This window comes from Amblyomma maculatum, chromosome 8 (genome assembly GCF_055883805.1).
Source record: "Amblyomma maculatum isolate TAMU_Amacu chromosome 8, ASM5588380v1, whole genome shotgun sequence".
In the NCBI taxonomy this organism is placed as follows: domain Eukaryota; kingdom Metazoa; phylum Arthropoda; class Arachnida; order Ixodida; family Ixodidae; genus Amblyomma; species Amblyomma maculatum.
Window position 1 is genome coordinate 67,731,122 of NC_139351.1, and position 22,215 is coordinate 67,753,336.

Genomic DNA, 22,215 nt, shown 5'->3' on the forward strand with positions numbered 1-22,215 from the left:
ATACCTGACGTAAAACACTCCCTATACGCCGACGATATCACCCTCTGGACTAACTCTGTTTCAGACGGGACGTCCAGAGCTCCGTCCAGACAGCAATTGACACCGTCCACACCTATGTACAGGCGAACGGCCTCACATGCTCCCCAACAAAATTGGAGCTGCTTGTCATCCGCGACAGGAGGGTGCGCCGACCCACTCCCGCAGCTCTTGAGCTCATCACGCTCCACATCGACACACACCCTATACCTTCCGTCCAGACCATTCGTGTCCTGGGCATGCTAATACAGAACAATACACAGAAGTCGGTAGCAATACAACGTCTCCGCACCACAGCTAACCAAATAATCGGCCTTATCCGTCGCATCTCCCCACGTCGTAGAGGCATGATGGAGGATGACCTCTTCCGGCTAACACAGGCATTCCTCGTTAGCAGGATAGTATACTCTATACCTACTATCACCTTCGCCGAAAAGATGAGGAGGCAGTTAACAGCACTATCTGCTCGGTGTACAAGGCTGCCCTAGGATTGCCACAATACGCTAGCACACGACACCTCCTCCAACTGGGCATTTACAACACTCTTTCCGAACTTATAGAGGCACACAAGATAACCCAAATTCATCGCCTTTGAAGGACAAAACAAGGCCGTCTGATCCTGGGCCGGTTAAACTTCAACCCAATAGGCGATCCCCATCCCACAGCCCCCCTCCCGACATGTGTACACAGCCGCCTCGTTGCCAAACCGCTACCAAAAACATGCTCCCTGGCCGACACGACGCGCGCCGTCAGCACAACGCCAGATCACTCGATGGCACCTACCATACCGACGAACACGTGGACGCGGCAAGGCAAGATGCAACAACCTATGTGGCCTGAGCTACCACACCGCAATCTGTCCTTATCTCCGCCGCCATGGTGAGCGCCTCCTCCCCCCCCCCCCCCCCCCCCGTGGCGGAAGAAACAGCGATAGCGTTGGCCATCGCTGACCCGCGTACGCGTACAGTCCTCAGGGACTTAAAAAGAGCAATTCTAAATTTCTCGGCAGGCTACATCTGCCTTCCTGCTGCACGCATTATGCGCGGCTGCACTCCTACCACAAAATTAACCTAGTCGGGGTACCAGCCCATGCGGGCAACTCTGGAAACGATGGGGCCGACCAACTTGCCCGAGGATTAACAATCCGGGCAGTCGGTCTCACGCATCCAGACACACTCGCTGAAGCCCCCCAGACTTTCGCTGAAATTACCAATTTTCATAAAGAGACGCGACGCCTTTTCCCGCCTCCCCAACCCGACCTCGACCGAGCACAAGCCACCCTGCTCCGCAGATTACAGACACACTCAATTCTTAGTCACTCCAGGCTATCACTGATTACTAACGGGGAATACGACCGCGCATGTCCAAATTGCAACAACAGAGAACCCGCCACTCAGGCGCACATCCTCTGGGGATGCGAAAATAACCCGCCTCCAAGGGCCCTTCTGCCAGCTCCCTCTGCGGAAAGCTGGCACCAACTCCTTACCAAGCCAGACAAGAACACACAACATTCCCTTATTTCGTCGGCCCAGAATGTCGCTCCCACCTGGGGGCCACACAGGACCCACCTGTCCTAATTCACGACATCTGGAGCAAATGAAGTTTTTTCTCTCTCTCCCGTAAGGGAAGGGAGGAAGGTGGGAGTGAAAGTGGATGAGTTGGACTCTACGCAAGCTTTGCAAGAGATGCCATTAAAACTACAAGCTGTTTTTTATCTAATCCTCGAAACCCCGCAAGCAGTTAAAGAGAGTATTTTGATCTCATTGAAGTTGTGGGTTTGGATGAATGTGCACACTGTTAGGCAACACTTATCCGCATTCAGTTTTTCCAAGGCTCGCGGCTGCTATTTCCAGTGAAGACCGAGCGGCAGTGACAGTGGTTGCTCTTTCATTGAAGGCGGAGATTGGCAAGAGCTCAGACACGCATGCCTATTGCGATTGCCGCTTGCTCCTGCCGGTGCCGCTAAGTTGTGCACTTCTAACTCGGATGAACCTTTGTTAAAACCTTGTTAATTTTATTTACATACATCAGATATACCGATGCACAAAATTCTAACACTTCCATTGGAGTTTAGCTGCCATAGGGTAGCTCAAGTAGGTGAATGGCTAATTTTCTTGGGTCGTCGTCTGCTTCGAAATCAAAGGCACCGAGTATCATATCTGCAAAGTGTATCATATCTGAAATCCCTTTCAGGTTTACAGCCACTCGAGATACGCCGCCGCATAGCCAGTCTTTCACTGTTTCACAAGTTTTTGTACAGCCATCTACAAACTGCACCCTATATGGTCCCACCAGCACGCATATCTCACCGCACTCTCCACCATCTCCAGATCAGCCGTCAACGTGCACAAACCGTCACCTTCGCAAACTCATTTTTTTCACGCGCTGCTGCGGACTGGAATGGCCTTCCCGAAGAGATTGCAACAACAACCTGTCCAATAATCTTCGCACAAAAAGCCTACAGTTATTTATCATCATAGCACATGACTTTGTACCATTTCATCCAAAATTTGTATCCACCCCTTATGTAATGCCCCTCAAAAGGGGTCCTTAAGGAAATAAAAATGAAATGAAATGAAATGAAATTCGGCTGCAGAAATTATTCGCACTGCTTCAAACAACACGACTTCTCAAAGTTCCAAATCGCACGTCGTTTTGTGATCTCTGGTACGCTGGTGAGTGGCGATTTTAATTTACATCTGGCACCATAAACAGCTGTCTCTTGACCCGTGCAGTGTTTTTCAAAAGATGAGAGGCCGGGAGTTCTACTTATATGCTTTAGGGAGGAACCTTTGTATCTACACGGGAATCATAACTTTCATTAGGAGGGATCATCGTTATTCCTTTGGTCTTAGAAAAATAGAATTCTACGGATGCCCAACAAGCCACGTGACGTGGTACGTAAGTAACTCTTTTTATTGGCTATGAAGGTGTGACAACGGGTGTGCTCGTTATCGCCTCTGTCAGTAATGTTTTATCTGTAAGTAGGAACACCTTTGCGTTCCAAAATAGGACCTCACATCACTGATGCAATCACCACAAGGTGTGTGAAAAAAGTGCAGTAAAAAAGTGCCATTCGATGGGTTCAAGACGTCGACTTATTCAACAACTACCGCTACATATACTTAGAGTACAAATGCTTTTTCGAATAACTTTTAATTAGCCACGTCCGGCATTAGGCGGAGCGGCAATAAACAGGCCAGCTTTCTTATTTCATCTGTCTACCTGAATTTAACGCCAGGTGCTATTGTTCACACCATTATATGTACTGTGTTATCTGATGTTGGCTCTGGTAATCTTGACTCTGCATGAAACCAACTATATTAATAGCCCTCTGCTTTTTCCCTAAAAGATTAAATTATCAGGGTTTTGGCCAATTATCGCTGTCTTTACTTTGTCCTGCCCTATTGTACATTGGGCACTCTTTTGTTTAAGATACGTGGCTGCTTTCTTCCCAGTTTATTTCCAACCATTAATTTCGAGAGACGCTGTAGCGCTTAAAAAAGGGGACCCTGTTCTTCACCCATCGCAGCAGTGGAACGCTGTCTTGCCACTGTCGGAGTGCGGCTCTAGCGCCAGAAATGGCCGTTAACCGTAAAAATGGCGGCTCCTAGTTTGCTTCCATGATCGTAGCATGCTCAGCCTCACCGGTAGGGATGCATAAAAAAAAAAGAACGCACCGGATCCTCCATGAGATCGGCAAACGGCTCGGGCAGGAGATTGCTGCTGGTCGTAGGCAAGACGCACATCAGCTGCTCCATCGGTTTCAGCTGTGTGGAAAGAATGAGAGAGAATTCTAAAGGGATAGCGTTAAGGACCCCGCATCGCAGAAAAGCCGGCGTCGGTGTCGTGGTTGTAACGCGAAATTCAGAACAAAGTAAATAAACAATACAAGCTTTGCGGAAACCAGCTGAGTCGAACACGGTTCCTTCGTAGTGCGAGGCGAGCACGCAACCTCTCCGCCACTGAACCACTTTTTTTCTTTATTGCTAAATTTATTGCCAAAAAAACATTACTCCTAAAAAATACCTACCCGTGGATGCATTCCAAATTTGATTTTTACCAATTGAAAATGGTGATGGGCTACCGCTGGACATGATCATGTTATTGGGCCTGCACAGTATATGGCGATCCAGAATGGCTTTCATGCATGCAGACGTTGATGCGAGGAAAATACGCCAGTAGTTTCGCGAAGCCGTTGCGAGTGTTATTGAAGTTTTCAAGACACAAGACGAAGTGCCTGAGTGGCTTCCGAGAATGGAAGTGTTGCTGCAAATGCCTGATTTGTAATTGATCACGCAGCCCAAATCGCGTGGTTTTAACCCATGTTGTGTGTTTGTAGCGTAATATTCTGTCTGTCTGTGTGTCTCCGCCACTGAACCACATTGCTTCTCTCCGAATAAAGATGGGGCTAATGTATGCATTGCCTTATGGCTGTCAGCTAATGTTTCGGTGGGTCATTGGAATAACTAATCACTAATATAATAGTTAGGCGAGTAGCAAATAACATTTGCGACGTGCTTACATAAATTCCTTCGATCGTGCGCCACTGCTGCAACAGATGGCGCCAGCCGCCACCCGAATCAAAGCCTTATACATCCATCTACCTTTTTCTAAGCACTGCGGTTTAAACTCTATCGCGTTGAACTCCTGAAGAAGAAGCTTAAGCGTCCTCCAGCTGTTTTTTGATAGTAGGGGTCGGGGATATTTAAGCACCGCCTTTAAGGGTGTTACACGACAGAGTTCAGTTCAGTTCAGTTGTTCAGTCGTGTCCGACTCTTCGTCTTTCCGGTCTCTCACTATCTTGCTAACATCACATAACTTCATCTGCAGCGCCTCGAGGATGCCATCTAACCACCGCGTTCGCTGCCTACCCCTTCTGCGGTGATCCTCAACCTTTTCCAACATCAAATCTTTCTCCAGTGACTCCTCTCTTCTCATCAGAATACCAAAGTAGCTGAGCTTTAACTTTAGAATTTGACCCTCCAATGAGCAGTCAGGGTTTATGGTCGACAATATCGACTGATTTGATCTTCTAGCCGTCCAAGGAACTCTCAAGAGTCTCCGCCAGCACCACAATTCAAACGCGTCAATTCTTCGGCGGTCAACCTTCTTCACAGTCCAACTCTCGTATCCATACATCCGAACTGGAACGACCATAGCACGAGTTATACGGATCTTGGTTGGCAGACTAATGTCTCTTCTCTTTACTAGGTGGTCAAGGCTATAGCCATGGCTCTCTTTCCCAGAAGCAGGCGTCTCCTAATTTCATGGCTGCAGTCTCCTTCCGGGGTAATCTTGGAGCCCAAGAAGAGAAAATCTGTCACAGCTTCCACTTCTTGTCCCTTGATGCTCCCGGACTTGATAGGGCAAGACGCCATGATCTTTGTCTTTTAATGTTCAGTTTAAGCTCAAACTTCTCACTCTCTTCTTGTACGCGCATCAGAAGTCTCTTGAGTTCCAATTCACTCGCGTAATTACTCATCACTTAATGTGCTCCTCTATTAACGCGGAAATACTCCCTAGCTTACGGTATTGAGGAAAATATCACCCGATATAGATAAGCCCCTGTTTCAACCAAACCGTTTAGACGTGCCTGTGAATACTAGGGGTGGCGTTTGATTAAAACAAATTTCAAGGATCCTGAAAGGCTGATTATGACTTCATTTTACCAGAGAAGCCCGAATTGGTAGCGCCTTTCAAATCGGCCATTCCATTTGGTGTCATTTGGTCGCCTGGCATCAGACTACACTACGACGCGCGAGGTTCTGCGACGCCGCCTTCCTAGTTACACCCTAGCATCTCCTTTGTTGTAGCAGTGGGCCAATCTCAGAAATCTCTAAATTAACTTCTCCCTAAGGCTTGTTTCCAACGAAAACAACCCGTCCCAGACGACACTACTTCGTGCTTCGCGGAGGTAGTAGGTGACTTGGTAGAGCAGCGGGATGAATTCAATCGATATGAACAGATCTACATGCTTGTACACTGCACTAGGACTGCAATATGAAGGATCTAGAGTCAGAGTTCCACAGTTATCGAGTGTACACGGTGACCGTCATCGTCGGCATTCCTTTAATTGTTTTGTAAGCTGCATACATCTGACATGTTCAACCGCCTTTGGAAATATTTGCTTTTCCTGTGTGAAGCCCTAATTTTGAGCGACCATTCTCAAAGTGCTGTCAACACAAAGGAGCCTATTGACATGGCTGTTAACAATGTGTCTAAATATATAAATGCTTGCATCTACTGCAATCAATTGTAAATTACCTTTGTTCCCAGGTCAATAAAATTTACCTTTGCTTCTACAATCTTGCGTGCTTTGAGAATTTTTGTCACCTATAATCGCCGCGTTTAATAATTTCCACCATGCAAGTAGCCGAAAAACCCCTATTTGCAAAAAGTATATAAACATCGAAAAGCATCCACCGAATTTTTCAAAAATAAACACCGAAAAGTACACGGCCTAGCTATAAGATATAGTGGGGATTGTGTCCCGTCAGTGGGAGTCGTAACCTACAGAGGAGGAGTCCCACAGCTCGTTTTAAATTCAGGAGGTTTGGTTCTGCGGAGGTGCGCATCACACCACGCTGCAAAGCTCAGCGACAAATTGCCCAGGATCCTAATAAGTTAAAAAATGCGCATTACTACTTCGTAATCGCTACACAAAATTATGCCTTTTATACTCCCTTTTATGAGCTGATGGCAAAGGCGATGAGTCCCACTAGTACATAGTTTCTGTATCTATTTGTGCGGAAAAATGAACGTGATCGCCTTTTTTGTTGCTATGTTTCTCGGTAGCATATCACAGCCTCCAAGACTGCAAGGTGGAACACACAGCAGTACTTTGCGTTTGGTGATTGTGACCCCAGCAAGACCACATGTATTCATTATAAAGCAGGAGGTCCCAGTAGTCTCTAAGTACGGGTCCACTTTCTGTATACTTTATTTATGTTTTGTGATAAAATATATATCAGAGGCAATATAAACATGGGAACCTTTCAAGAACACCGCTTATGAAGGCGACACTGATAAATCGGCTGTTTTTCAGCGCCGATTGGATGTAGAACATGGACTGGAGCTGGTCACTCTAAATACCTTCAAAGTTCGTGATGGCCACAAGCGAAAACACTGCGCAAGAATGTCTATTAAAATTTGGAAATAGCAAAAAAAAACAATTTTATGCGTAGTACACCACAGTAAGCGACCTTGCAAACAGAACTGAACAAAACTACTTAACTATTCACACACAGAGACAATCTGCACTAGGCAAAATTTTACCATTTATTCATACGTTGTACAATATACACCAAGATTTAAGTGTAGAAATTGCACGCCAAAGCGTCGGAAAATACTAATTTTGTTCCCCTATTTCTTTCTGAAATTAATGAGACAAAATATTCTAAGGATGAGGGTAGCAGTGTCTGGAGGTAGAGTATCCGCCTCGCATGCAAGAGGACCGTGGTTCGAATCCCGGTGCCGCGTAATTATCCACAAGAGTAAAAACAAATACGCGTGTTGGCGGAATTGCAAAAACAGGTTAGGGTGCGACCTGATGCCGATGAACACAGTGATCACCTCCGGCAACGCACTTCCTCACCAGAACAGGAGTTGACCACCCTGATGCAGTAATTGGCCACAACCTCCCATGATTAGTCCTATAAAACCCCGACCCTCAGTCACCAGCGGCTCCGGAACAATTGACCACGGCGGCGATCAAACCTGTGACACAGCGGAAAGTGCTAAGAATTTCTGGCTCCGCTGGACACGCCACCATTGGAAACTGACCATGCTTGAACCCTACCTAGTGAGACTAGTTTAAAAGTGCTGTTATAGGAACTAGAGGGTATGAAATGGGATAGCATAGGGCTTGGTGAGGTTACCCTTTAGATCATCACTCTCTTTTAGTCTGTTACACCGGTAACGCTACCGACGGCGACGCCCCAGGCGGCACAAACATCGGCCCAATATTGACAATGCGTTTACATAGTACTGCCAACACATATATTGAGCCAATTTGGATTTGTGCGGCCTGGGGCGGCTTAACCGATCGAAAGGCGCATGGTGCTGAACTCTGAAAACGCTGCTAGTGAGTGTGAACGCGGCATAAATACTTCTCGTGCTACTTTTAAACGACGGTTCCGTGGGGAAATCATTGAGCTTTCCCTGATTACACAGTGGCGATCGCAAGCCGCTCTATAGGCTTAGTTTCCTGTCACGTGACGTGTTCTTGTGGGTGCAGCTTATGCGAGGCATGGACTTACAGGTTGGGTTCCCTCCTCGAACGTAATCTCCATGCCTCCCACGTCGACAAAGTCTGACGCGAAGGGCGCGTAGTGATAGGGGAAGAACCATTTCCAGGATGCGCACCCCTGAAATGGAGAGAGGTAAGGAAGAAAAAGTTGTATGTCTTTCTAGGCGAGGTTTCGTTTTCAATTCATTCGTGAACGTCATGCGTATGAAATTCGGATGAACATTTTGACCGCAAGGTTTCAAGGTAGGTTGTGCGTAAATACCGATAACAATTTCGAATGTTCAAGAAGCTGGGGCGTGTGAGTGCAATCGTCCCGAGCGCCGAGATCTCGTGTCGCGCCGAAAGAAGATAACAAGGCTGACGGCCCGAAAGAATTGGCAAAAAACATCGCGAGTGAGAGGTTCTAAGGGAAGGGTGCCATAATTGTTTAAAGATGCAAGGAGTTTGTAGCAACATGCAGACAACATGCGCGGCATTTTCGAAATTCATAGACATTGTATGACGACATCTACATTATGACTAAACTGCAGAAATATTATGGAAAGCACTAACATTTCTATATATTTTTCATCTCATGCGAATTCATTGTTGCCACAATTCTACATGAGCAACTCATTAAGCAAGCTTCAATAGGGAGGGGTGCAAATAAGGCTTCAAGGTAGAACTGTATTCAAGCAAACACTCATTCTTAGACGAATAGCATATGCGCTTTCTTCAAGATGGGAGAGAAGGCCCCAGCTTTTGGCCTGTCGGTGAGCGAGTCGTGAAAAAGGATAAGAGTTGAGTAAGACATTTTTTGAGAGTTCAGAAAAAAACATATTTGCGAAGAAGTTTGCTTCCGTTAAGTGCTTCGTGATTTAAAGCTGACCTTGGTGTAGTACCGATGCACCCAGCAGATCCCTTTGATGTACGCGGCGACCTGCACGAACAAATATGACCCCGTTATTTCGACGTCTCTAGTTAATTCGGCGTGTTTATCGAACGACCCGATAAACACAGAAGCATGTAGGTGCATAGTCACCTTCGGGTCTCCCCACTGTTTAGGTTATCGCGTGATATGCCCCACCCTCCTTCTTTTATAGTGCACTCAATTCTGTCTTGCCTTGTCACTTTCTTTGTGCTGCCGTTCATCCGTTTGAATTTCCAATGACTGGCCTATATCGCTCAAATTCGTTGCGTCTTTCTTGCTCGTCAAGTAAGGTATTTTCTCTATAAGAAAATTCAACCATTTCGACTCCTTCCTTGGTAAGAAAAAACAACAGAAATCACAAGCTAAGGCTAATCAGCTGAAAATGAAGGGAGCGTCACAGATTAGACAAATTCGGCGCAGCAATGTTGTAGAAATAAAGCGTCGACATAACTGATCGTTTTCTCGGTAACCGCTAGGTGTGATGATGATGAGCACGTATTTTAATGACACATATCCAGTGAAGGCAGAAGGTGGCAACATCAGGGTTAGATAGTCTTGTTCCTGTGCTGAGGGTGAATATGAAAGTTTAAAAGTAGATAAGCATGATAGACGTATATAACCTTTTTGTGAAACAGTGGCTGTGGTTCCTTCATCAACTGGTAAAAATGAAGGCCGAGAGTAACGCACGGAATAAGTAATAGGAATCCTGGATTAACGCATCCGCAGATAGTCACACTGCACTAGAGGGGACAGATAAGAGCTCTTTCTAATGGGGCGGCCCGAGATGGCTACCACATCAAGAGCTTACTAAACCTCCTTTTTCCTACCGCACATTGCACAACGATCTTGCTCTGATGCGCACTTAAAGTGCCACACTATTTTTCTAAAGATTGTTGTGGCAAGTTTTAGTTTCGCTTCTATTTTGCTTTCTTGGTTGCCGTGAATGATAGTTTCACTCGAAGAGAACTTGTCCGCAAATCAAGACCAATTTAAACATCTGAACATTTTTCTTTCTCGATAGCCCACCTCATCAGCCTGTGGCGGCCAACAAAAATTCTATAATCAGTGAAGGCACCCACACAAAGCTTCATTATTTGTTTGGGCACTGCATAAATAGTAACTTGATATTAATCACTTGCATGTCTCCGAAACAAGCCCCATTAAGCAGGTTATGTTTACAGGGTCACTCCGCTGACGACAGGCAACTCGACAAGCCTTCATGCGATTGCCCGAAAGATAGTACGTGCGTTGGTCGAGACCCCCTGCTCTCTGTGGTAAAAAAGAAAAAAGAAAGAATATAAAACGTGGGCAGGCATCTTTGATTTGATTTGAGTAAGTCCATCGGCCGCACGTAATAATAGTTCGAAGCTTATAAGAATGGTTGGAGCGTATACAGATCGTGTTGCCACGTTAAAAACACAAGCTCAAAACTCTGTCTAGTGTACCTTAAAAGCATCATTAAGTCTGGCAAAAGAAAACTGACGAGGATTACCACATCACGGCGAAACGCTAGGTTGTCTGGGCTGACGCCAAATTTGGACACATAGTAGCGTTCCTTCCAGCCGTCCTCTCCAAGGCTGAAATAAAGAATGACGTTCTTCGTCCCATCTGTTTTTGTCAGGAAAACAAAGTTCTGCGAAAGCTATCAGAAGAAGTGCTGATCACCTTACTTCAAAGTACCAAGTTAGATCCATTCCGACATCAAAAAAGGCAACAGAACTTACCAAGAAAATTTATCCCGTGTACGCTACTGGCCGTCTGTCGGCTGGCTTATACACAGCATGAATGCCAACTTCCAAGTTGTCGAGTTCCTTAAGCACATCTATCCCCTCTTCGCTCACAAGTATTAATCATTGCCTGTATACTGCGTGGCATTTATGAAAAAGTAAATGAGAATATATGATCTCAAGCGACAACCCGAGCTTCGGAACTTCCCGTCAAGCAGCAAACACTAATATTTCTTTCTAATAGTCTCGAGTCTTTTCCTACTTAAATCCGGCATAGTTCGAGACCTCCACATTCTCAACAAGAGTGTGTACTCTGTGCTTCGTGCCTAGATTCTGTCTTATTTCGAGCCTTCAAGTTCGAGCTCTTCTCTTTGATTTTCCCCTTCCTCGGTTTGCAGTAGAAGCTATTCTTGATTTGTAAATAATTCATTCAGCAAACTCTACCTAACTCACTTCGTGATTTTTAGCATCTATGGTATGGTTACTGCTTGCTATTAGGCTCTTTTTGTGCCTAGTTACTACGCTTTTATACAGTCTATGCCACATCTGCACGTTTAGCCTCGCAAGTCAATATGATACTCATTTGGATGTTAGCTTTCCTATTCGCGGACTGAAACTATGTGTGCACTTCACGTCCTCATTTCTGTATATGTCTACAAAGTGTAATATTTATTTCGCATGACCTCAATCACCGAAGCATTAGAGAGAGGAGTGGGTTTCACACAGACGTCAAACATAACAGCGGCAAGAGAAAGTCAAAAGTAATCAATTGACAAGTCAACGTGGAAGAAAAAAACGTAGTGACAAGAATATCATCGCAATACAGAGTGAAAGCAATATAGTGCCTAGAATATATTCTAGGCACTATAGCACAAAACAGGGCAACATCGGCGCCTAAAGGCAGGTAAAGCGAGCATAAAGTGTTAAGGCATAAAGGTCAATGATTTTTCGCAGGTAACGTCTATAATAATGTGGAAGGGATGAGAGAGAGGGAGGTTCAAATTGATGACATTCGCACTGACAACCTTTAACTTCGAGCCGGATTGTTTTGCTTTTAGCTTACAGACATCGCGGCAAAATACAGAAGCACACTTTATTTCTCCAGGCTTTATGATAACGGTAAAGATGTGCAGAGAGCCTTAGGAAGGCAGGTGATTTGCCACGGAATTTTAGGAAAACATTGAAGGTATTTTAGTATTTTCAGTTCACTATCTCATAACGTTTCCTACATCTATATTAGTTCAGATAACTAGCTTTCAATATAACTAGAAAAATGTTAATAATTAAGCAAACACAGGGAAAGCGAGACCGAGACTGTGCTTTGGTTTAAATCTCACGTCATATGGCATAACAAAACAATCTCATGGAGACTCTCACAAAATTCGCCTTACGAGCGTTGATCACCTTAACTACAATTTGACTGTTCGAATTCCTGTGTCTGAAGCGACAGAAAACAAGATTTACTTTTGTTTCTTCGCGAGACGCAGAGAACATATGACGGGCGTGCAGCTCATAACTTCACGCAAGCAAGGTTGCGTGTAAGTTTCCCGATTAAGGTCCACAAAAACCGCTATAAACAAACTGCCGCCCGGCTGCGGAATATGGCAGTGCTACCCTAAATATTTAAGTAAAACGAGTAGAGCAGAAAAAAATCCAGTATATCATCTAAGAAAAGTTATGAGGGGGCTTTTTGTTTGGAGCTTGTTTTGAAAAGCTATGGCGTAACACAGCACACATTCTACGATAAATTACGTGTGGTCACACAACGGGATGCATTCATTGTTTCATCGGTTGCTGCTATTTATGGCGCATAATCGTCAACATAGCTACATCTTCTGCAAAACAAAGTACTCTGCCACATCCCTCCAAAGTTCACTCCGATCTGTGCCCGGTACGACCTAGTACAACTGCAATGTTTCTATTCTCATTTTCCGCCTGACACTCTGACACCCCCTGCTACGCTTGTCTTCTCTTGGAGTCTGCTCAGTTGTTACATTAAACAACCATCAGTTATTTATTAGCATCAACGTTCGGGCTTAAGTAAATCATGTCTTCTATATTCATATCGATACTCTTGCACATAACATGGCATATTGCGACTGTATGAAATTGAGTCATGTGGAGTCATGTCCACCAAGCTGGACATTAGTGTTGTATATTTGGTTTCGGTTCGAGTTGTTTCGGTTCGAGTTTGTGATCACCGGCCGCTAGAGGCACCAGTGTCACTTTGTGTATATAAGTGACTGCATGCTGAAATAAAGGGGGATTTCTTGGTTGCTTGTCAGTCCGTGTACATCTGCGGCACACGCCGCTATAACAATTAGGTGTCCCCATTACTTGTACTTTACATGTGTTCTATACGGGGAGCTTCACTAATAGCATCATCAAAAACTTTTCCTCAGTACCTCCGCAAGGGACGTGCTGATGCGATCTACCAAATGCGCACTGATGTCACGGCGGGCCGAAGCCGAGATTAACTATAGATGAGGAAGACAGCTTTGCAGTTACGTGATACGCACTCTTGCTACTCGTTCGCCTGATCTGTTGTCTCCGATGAACCGGCAAATGCTGTCAGTATATTTACAAAAATGCTCGTGAAATGAAAGACGAAAGATGCTCACCGCACTTCGTCGTGAGGTTCGGCGTCATCGTCGGAGAGGTCGTCATCCTCCAGCTTACGCTTGACGCCCTTAGGTGGTTCCAGTTCATCCCTTTTCTGTGCAAGGTAGTACATTACAGAAGAAAATTCAAAAATCTTTAACACGCTTTCTTGGAAAACGTTTATAGAAGCAGCATGTCAGACTGCTGTACACATGCAGACCGCGGTAAGGAAGCGGACAGCTCAAAGAGGTTACAAGTTCTCATGAATTCTCGTTGCATAGGCATGGATGGACGGACGGATGTTAAGAGCGTCCCCGTTGAAACGGCATGGTGATATCACAATGCTCAACATTTCTTTTTTATGCTTCCGGGTTGTCTTTAAATACTCTTGTTTAGTTTTGATTAAGCTTCCTTACGTCCCCGCCCTGCTATTGTCGTGCCATCTATTCGCGGCATTTTGCACCGATACATTAATTAATCTTGGGGCGCTTTCTTACGTATAGGCACGTCGGCTGAATGCGTAGGGTTTCTTCTCGCTTTCACTCTCCGACACGAAAGCAGTCCCGTGGGCGGGGGTTTCTTATTAAACTGCGCGGTCGAGATCTGAAGCGGCAACAAGCGTTCGCCGCCTTACAATATTGCTTATTTATTGTTGGAGTTTAGAAGCCTGTGAGAATATAAGACGAAGCAAACAACTCTGGCCTAGCGTTCTCTTATTCTTTTTTTTTTTTTTTGCGCTGATGGCAACGGGACTGTCAATACAGAATTTGAAAGAAATGAATAAAAAATCAAACTTACGACTTGAGCTTGTTGTTCATCTACGCTGAGCAATTTGTCGTATTTATAGTCATCATCATCATCATCGTTCTGAAAGTTACAAAGTGGATCGGGTGAGTTCAATACAGTTATAAAATATTAGCACGATTCGTGCAATATTTGCAGCCTTCGCAAGTGATTACTGCAGCCTTGCACGCTGCCGTGCCTGCAGCAACTGTGCCTGCAGCAACTGTGAGTACCAACAAAAGAAAAGGAAATAATGCTTGCCAGAGGCGGGTCCTTGAACTTCGAACTCCTTGCCTGCAGCCGTCGAAAACAGAGAGAATAGAAAATGAAAAGCGGGAGGGAGGAAAAAGATTTTAATTGACAAGAGAAAATGCAGGGGTGCGAAGTAAAACGAATGCACACCGGCTCTGATGGAATCTGAACACTCTGACCAACGTTGAAGATAAGTGAAAGGATACAAAATGGTGACATGACGGGCATATATTCTGTCTATATTGCAAACAGGGATAATTAGTCTTTGACCTGTACCTAAGAGAAGCCATACGCTTGCACAGAAAAAAAATGAACAACTTCAACATAAACACTATTGTTGAAAACAATTCAAGCTGGTCCCGGAATCGAACGCAAGAACACAAATTTGTATGAATACTGTACTGCTCTCCTTTTGGCCGTTTATTACGAATCTGTTGAGCATTCAGTTTGCCTCTAAGCATTTTCTGGTTACTTATGTTCTACAATGGGTCCAATTTTAAACTAGAAGACAATGTGTCAACATTGAAACGAGACAGACAATTTCATGGCCGTGCAAGATTCTTGCGTTTTTTGTCAGTCTTTTAGCAGCATCAGTCATATCCCCAGTAATTGGTGATATCGCTTTCCGTCACCACAATTCAGCCACCTTACGGCCGCCTCGACTCGCCCTGCACCGACCACCACTCACCTGCGGAAATCTTTCCTCTCGGGAATTGCAGGATTCTCCACCGAACACACCGTACACTATATCAAACGCAGCCATTTTATGACAGATCGGAGTCGACAACAAAAGGATAGTATACAACTAGGATAGTAAACACTATATACAACATACACACGCGCGCACTCACATACACACACTCACTCATTCGCTCGCTCGCTCGCACAGTAACGAGCAAATGTATACATGGTTGTGTATGAGTGTCCTTTCGCAGAACAGGGAGGACAGGTTTCCTGCAGGCCGTGAGGTCGCCGCTACGAATTTACACACATACAGTTGCACCTTCATTTTACTCCTGGTGGAAGGAAAAAGGCTGACTAATTTGTGTATATAATTGCCGTGCCTATCCTATCTACCATGTTCGTTGTTTGCGTCTGCGCTGCTCTGTTCAGATACGTACACGCATGCGCACAACAGTGTTAACCATGAGTATTTCACTGCTTGAGCATCAGTCGAGTATCAGAATCGAGCGTCCTGATGGCAACAACAGAGCTAAGACAATGTATAGGACTGGCGCTGACTCGACTCGAGCGTTTTACTGCATCAGCATTAACGCTGTTAAACGGCCTGTCAAATAATCAACGGGGAAGCAAAAATTCGTTGGAGGCTTTTATATCTCTCTTAAGTGCGGTAAGGGAAACGTTTGCTCCATTTTTCTCCTCTTTTTGCTCCCTTCCTCTTTTTTTCTCTTTTATACTTTTTACACTTGTTGTTTTTTGGTCGTTATGTAATTTTTTTTTTTGCTGCTTTTACTTTGACTGACTCTTTTTGATGTAACGGAATGACGATGCCTGACATTAAAAATTTGCAGCGTGTTTGGACGTTTTCTGCACAATTTCGACGTCCGTAGTTGTTTTGACGTCTGAACGCTATGTCGATGTCCGCGGCTATCGATATCGAATTAACTTTTCGTCTCTAATTAACTAATTCTCATCAACGAACGTTTGCGCATAGAGACATTCATTCACCCGCTACCTATAAGCTAATCCTTTACTCATGAATCACGTCGTTCTTCGACAGCGACGGTGTGTCACTCTCTGCGGGCGGACAGTTTCTGCGCACACCCATGAGCCAATAAAGGCTTTCGCTTTACCGACGGGGTGTGTGGTCATTCGGTGCACCACGGTATTTCAGGTTGCCAGAGCGGCGAGCGATGTTCTGCACAGGGTTTCGCTGTAAAGCCAGAAGAAAAGCGTGCGCTAAAGCACAGGGACAGGGATAGGATACTGGGGCTAGTTCCGGATGGATGGATGGATGGAATATAGGAGCGTCCCCTTTGAAACGGGGTGGTAGCAGTAGCTATCATGCTCATTTTTCTCCATATATCGTAATTATTGATTTAGAATGGTTAACTAAACCATCATTCTATTTATTAAATTTTGCTCCTACATTACTAACATTATGTCACTTCTCTGCTTTTAAGCCACCAATCTTCCAGCCGTTTTTTGCTAGTTTCCACCGTCGGTTTATTCACCCGGCCACTGTTATCTCTAAACCCCAGAGCTTCAGGAACAGTGATTGCGCCTGCATCAACTTCCGGGTGGATACCATTGCATTCGAGTATAATATGGTTAATTGTTTCACTGGAGTTTCCACATACAGCACATGTGTCATCTCCATTGTTAAATTTCTTTTTGTAGCTGCGTGTTCTAAGGCACCCTGATCTAGCTTCGAAAAGTAGGGCACTGCCTCTTGAGTTATCAAAGAAATCTTCCTTCCTGATCTGCATTTTCCACTTACGGTATAATTCCACACTCTTTCTTTTCCATCGAATTTATCCAATTTTTACCTTCTTCCGGTTTCAGCTACTTCAGCACACCTTGCGGCCGGAGTATGAACTAATGTTTAAAAGGAGGGTGCCCGCACACGCGCCCAGTGTAGTAAACCTTGTAAATATTTTTGCTGTATATTTTGTCATTATTTACATTTCGCAATAAAGACAAAAAAGCTATGGGGGTAACAGAAATATCTACAGCGCCAGGATTGGGACGTGCTATCACCTTTTCCGCCATCGCAGGTTCGAATCAATCCCAGACGAATTTTTTTCTGCCTGATACTGTTGCCATGACAACAGTACAGCGCTTCAGTAAGCTTTCTTCCGGTCGCTGTGAAAGGAATGGGCGCCAGCATGTCATGGGTGAACAATGGTTTCTATGGAAGTTCATTACCCTAACAAGGATTGCTACACTGGGCGAGTTGGTTTGCATTTCGGAGTGCACAAAAAAGTGCTTGCGTGCTTTCTTTGCACTACGTTTCCAAAAATGAGGCGTTAAAGCTTTGATCCACCATTTCGATGTTGCCGTGTTAGTCTGAAAACTGTTACCGACAAACCTCGTTTTTTTTCTTCGAAATATGACAACGAAAAAACAAAGGAAGAAAAAGCGGCTTATGGCTATAGCGTCAAAATTTGTCAAAATTCGTAAAATCGCCAAAAAGTCGATGAAAAGGTCACTCACAGTCTTCGCTTGCGCCTTTTCTTGGGATCGCGTCTTGTCGTTTTCCTGAAGTGAGAACAGCGAGATTACATGGTTGCATTGATCAACTGCTCATCGATTAATACAGAAGCAGTCAGGACAATTACCGTGTCATGGAGACGTTTATAGAAGACATCGTTTTCCAACTTGGCCAGCTCTGTGTGGAAGGATTTAACAGGAATAAGTTTCAGACGGCACGGCAGAGTGGTACGAGACGGCAAGGATGTAATGACAACAAAAATTATAAAAATAGCTGAAGGTGATTCCCGTAATGAGACACAAACTTCAGCTCCAGTGGTCTGACGTAGTTATAATTTGATGTAAGGAACTTCGATATGTCATTTATATTAATTACATGAGGATGCAGGCAACAGTTACGGACATAAATAAAATTATAGGGGATCTATTGTCAGAACTATTAATATTGTTATGTGGTTCGTGGCTAGGTCCAGCGCACAAGGCAAAGCACACAGCGGAAAAACACAACACACCACAATACACTCTGGGCAATAGAGAGCGCGCCGCACACAAAAACTTCGTGCTCGTTTCGGTCGTTATTCGTCGCAATATAACATCTGAGATATCTCATTAGAAAGTAGAAGAAATTAGGATTAAGAACCACATGTTAGCGATGGGATCCGAACACGCGACTTCCAAATTTTGCGTCCAGTGCTCTCCCAGCGCGAGGGCTGTTTAATCTTCTACTTTCTTATGCATTCATATTGAGTGTAGTCTATGATAGAGAGCGTTCGCCAGCGCCACCCTCATCGAGAGCTGCGGACGTGGAATGTCACGTGATACCGCGAGTTTCACGTAGAACGTGATCTACCAGTGAGGGTGGGAGCTCTGTGACAAGACTTATGCGCTAATGACGTTAGGGCCGCCAGATTCGAAGCCCTCGTAGAGATAATCAGCAGACAGGTAAAAGATACATGAAAGGAAGCCAAAAGCCATTATCAGAACGGAAAGCATAGATGATGTTTCTTTAGTGAGTAACAGGATTTGATTAATATACATATGACCCAAGCGTACGGTAAAGGGTATACACCTATATAGAGAGACACAGTGTCTCGCTTTAGCGGAAGATATAGTATGTATTACCGCTAAGTTCAACTGTGTGTCTTATTCAGTAAACAGTAGCCCATAAGTATAGTGCCTAGTATATTCTAGGCACTGTACCATAAGCGTGATTGGATGGAGTCTCTCGTGGACTTCTTTTTTCATTCAGTGTTGCCGATTAAAACAACAATTACGTTGGAAACATTTATTTCGCTTAGCTTAATGAACAATATTGTGATCAAGAGTCTGCGCCAGATATTTCTAGAAGGTGCTGTAAGCGACTAATATTAGCGTGCCATCTAAAGCAGGTATTACAGGTTGCACTCCGTAGTAATATGATTGGAGCGCGAACAGTGAGAGACACAGATCTAGAGCACGGTATTCTACGTTGCCACGTACTGTGTGTATGGAATGTAACAGTCTTCTAAACTACGTCAGGTGTTAGTAACGCATTAAAACTTACCGGAAAGAACAAGTTCCAATCTCTTCAGATCAACGCCTCCATTTTCTGTGAGATAGCCCTGAGAAAGACGATAATATTACTACACAATGATAGCGTTTACATGGGGCTCTTTGTAGCTTTAGCTGCAGTCTCATGTCGTTGAGGTGTTCAACAGAAATTCCCCGATTCTATGTCGCATTAGTAGAATACGCTATTCGCACGTGCATGCCGATGCTGTATCTTCTATTGGAAAATCCGCGAAACGTGAGCTGTCAGAGTCTTCCGCGTGTACCCGCCGGTTCCTGTCGTGTACGCTATTGATTATTCCTGAACTTACTTTCACGTAGACCCTCATTGACTTAAGGGAACGCATATCTGAGCAGTGAAGCGCTCGAAAACTTCTAAACTAATGTCAAAGCAGAATTTAAAGCAATACCTAACTGAGTCAGCGTGTGACTGATATACTTGGGGTATCACCGCGAGAAAAGCCCCGATGCCGCAGCCTTCGTGGCATGGCTACAGAAAGCTGTCGCCGCGTACAGTTACTGTAACTCAACCTCATTTTATTCCCGAGAACTGCTTGGTTTGCGCATTAGGTGTGCAGTAATATCAGAAAGACTCAAGAAATATTGCAATTTTCATACCTTATTTGTATTCAAGGTAAGCCTGTACACGTCCATTAACTTGAAGAGTACGTTTTCCCTGAAACGAGAAAGCAGAACTTCGCTATCGCTTTATAGTACAAGGAAAAAGTTACTCTTTTGCAGAACTCACATATTTGCGCCCTTGGTGGGAATTATCGTGAATAGTGGTGTTCGAATGCCCGAAAAGATGGAACAGCGAATCGATGCCATTTTATTAATTTTGTCCGGTAAATAATTGCAAACACGCAATCTTTTTTCGAAATGAATGCATAGCCAAAATTTCTTGATATATTTTGAATAATTACAAGGTATTTCGAATAGAGCCAGCCCGGGGTGTTTCCTTCCATGATTGTTCCTATATACAAGAAAGGACAGCGCCGAAGCGGCGTGCCAGGATGCCGGGAGCGGTACGCGCGAGATGGCGGGTTGAGCGCCACGACGCGCTTCTTTTCGGTGGCAGCTTATGTCTATTGCTCATACATGTCCTCTGAGATTTGACGACGCAACAAGGCTCAGCGAACCGTTACTTAATACCCGATCTCGGAGGTCATGTCATTATAGCAATTCCCGCCTTCCTGGTGCTGCAGAAATTGGATCGCTAGTTCGTCTCCTTCTGTACTAAACAGAAAAAAAAAAGGTAATTTCCTACGTGTATGATGAAGTAATTGAGCTAATGCACTGACCACGTTGCGACTCCCTATAAAGATAAAAGCTGAATATTAACAGAGAGATAACTATTTAAGTAATACCGGAGCATACCGCTGCGCCATCCTTAGGGCTTCGCTGTTTCAGATAGTGGCTCATTCTGTAGAAGTAATAAAGAATGCAGCGAATATCGGTGAATACATTATTCCATTTGTACTCGATTTTATTTTAGACAAAACTGCATACCCTTTCAGTTCTAATGCAAACTTTAACTGTCGTATTCAACTGGGTACGAAGGAAAAGTCCCATTTTCTCACCCCTATAGTAACGGGAATTGAGAGAAAGCATTGATATTGCTATCAAAAAGAAATTTACCATATCTTTACCGATGGAATGTTGGGAATGAAGTCGTTTCCTGCCAAGGAGCACAAAAGCAACCAGTCGTCGATGGCTCTCTGCAAATAAAATGGGCCGCAGAAGAATGCGTCATGCCAATGTTTTAGTGCTATCCAGAGGGAGAAGAGACGCCGGCGGAAGAGGAGGAGGTACAAGTACAAGGAGGTACAAGGAGGAAAGTGACAGAGGAGTTTCTGGTGTCCTGCTCTTTTTAGTTTTGTTCGCTGAGATTTGCAATCAAGTTTTTTTTTTTTTTTTGCTGTTTTCTTTTTCGTGGTTCTAAAGGTTTCCTTTTATTCTGTTAAAACACGTTCTGCCTTTATGCTCGATGAAAGTGTTAGCAATATGGCAACTATCAAATGCAACTTTAATGTTATACACACCTGCCGATTCTTGTTAGGCTACACTGTTAGGAAATCTCAAAGCATGTACATGAATAAAAACAAACGAATTCTGTCAGTGACCGCTTCGAAAATGATAAGGACAATGTTGTGGGGCCAAAGAAGTACGTTTGCTCAAGAACCAAATGGAGAAGTTACTTGTTTAAATTTTTATGTGGCACACAGGTTGAAAAATGGTAGGAAACCACTACTTTAGCACACGGACCTACTCAACATTCGTCATGCTTCCTGATAGCTTCTTATTGCGATACATTCGCCTTAATCCGCCTTTTTCACAATGCCACACTGCGCAGCATGCGCGCTACTCCCCTGGTTGAAAACGTACCACCAGGCCTACCTGCGCATGCGCAGTTCTCGGCCTCCGCGATCGGCGCAGCAGGGGCTAATTTCGGGTGCCATGCGCAGTTCACATTCGTGATAGGCGTATGCGACAGACGGCGGTAGTTGTCAAAAGCACATTTCTCAATTACGCAGGCAGCTGCGTCTCATGAGGACGTTTTACACCAGCAGCAGACGAATTTTCAAACACTCCTCAGAGAGCACAAAATATTGTGAAAAAGGCGAATTAACACCCCGAAAGCTCGACCGAATGATGAAGTTCATCAAACGTACCTCGGTTTTGTACTCAAAGTCTGGTCTGTATGGCTGGAGGTCACGTGTCAGGAGGTCTCGCAAGACACGGAGGCGAAGAAAAACGAAGCTCGGCTTGCTGTAACGAGGCTTCTCCATAAGATTGTTATCCTAAAAAAAGAGACAATTGTTTTCCACTCGCGAATTAGACAAGTGTTGTGCATTTAATGTATATACAGTCTTTGTCAAAGCTATACGAGCCAAGAGGTTCGCTTCTAAGCACTGTAACGCGGCTGGTGGCAG

General features: G+C 44.5%; 1 protein-coding gene across 1 annotated transcript in view; it reads right to left on the reverse strand.

Moving 5' to 3' along the window:
- The window catches only part of LOC146181373 (5'-3' exoribonuclease 2-like), a 66,723-nt gene that overhangs the window by 26,389 nt on the left and 18,119 nt on the right, over positions 1–22,215 (reverse strand). The window contains exons 9-21 of the mRNA XM_084575775.1: positions 21,955–22,083; positions 20,921–21,000; positions 19,901–19,958; positions 19,278–19,335; positions 17,863–17,912; positions 17,738–17,782; positions 14,570–14,602; positions 14,324–14,392; positions 13,546–13,640; positions 10,690–10,774; positions 9,156–9,206; positions 8,298–8,405; positions 3,717–3,806 (exon numbers count right to left, since the gene is read on the reverse strand). Coding sequence (XP_084431901.1) covers positions 3,717–3,806; positions 8,298–8,405; positions 9,156–9,206; positions 10,690–10,774; positions 13,546–13,640; positions 14,324–14,392; positions 14,570–14,602; positions 17,738–17,782; positions 17,863–17,912; positions 19,278–19,335; positions 19,901–19,958; positions 20,921–21,000; positions 21,955–22,083 — 951 coding nt within the window. The remainder of the gene's footprint in view (positions 1–3,716; positions 3,807–8,297; positions 8,406–9,155; positions 9,207–10,689; positions 10,775–13,545; positions 13,641–14,323; positions 14,393–14,569; positions 14,603–17,737; positions 17,783–17,862; positions 17,913–19,277; positions 19,336–19,900; positions 19,959–20,920; positions 21,001–21,954; positions 22,084–22,215) is intronic.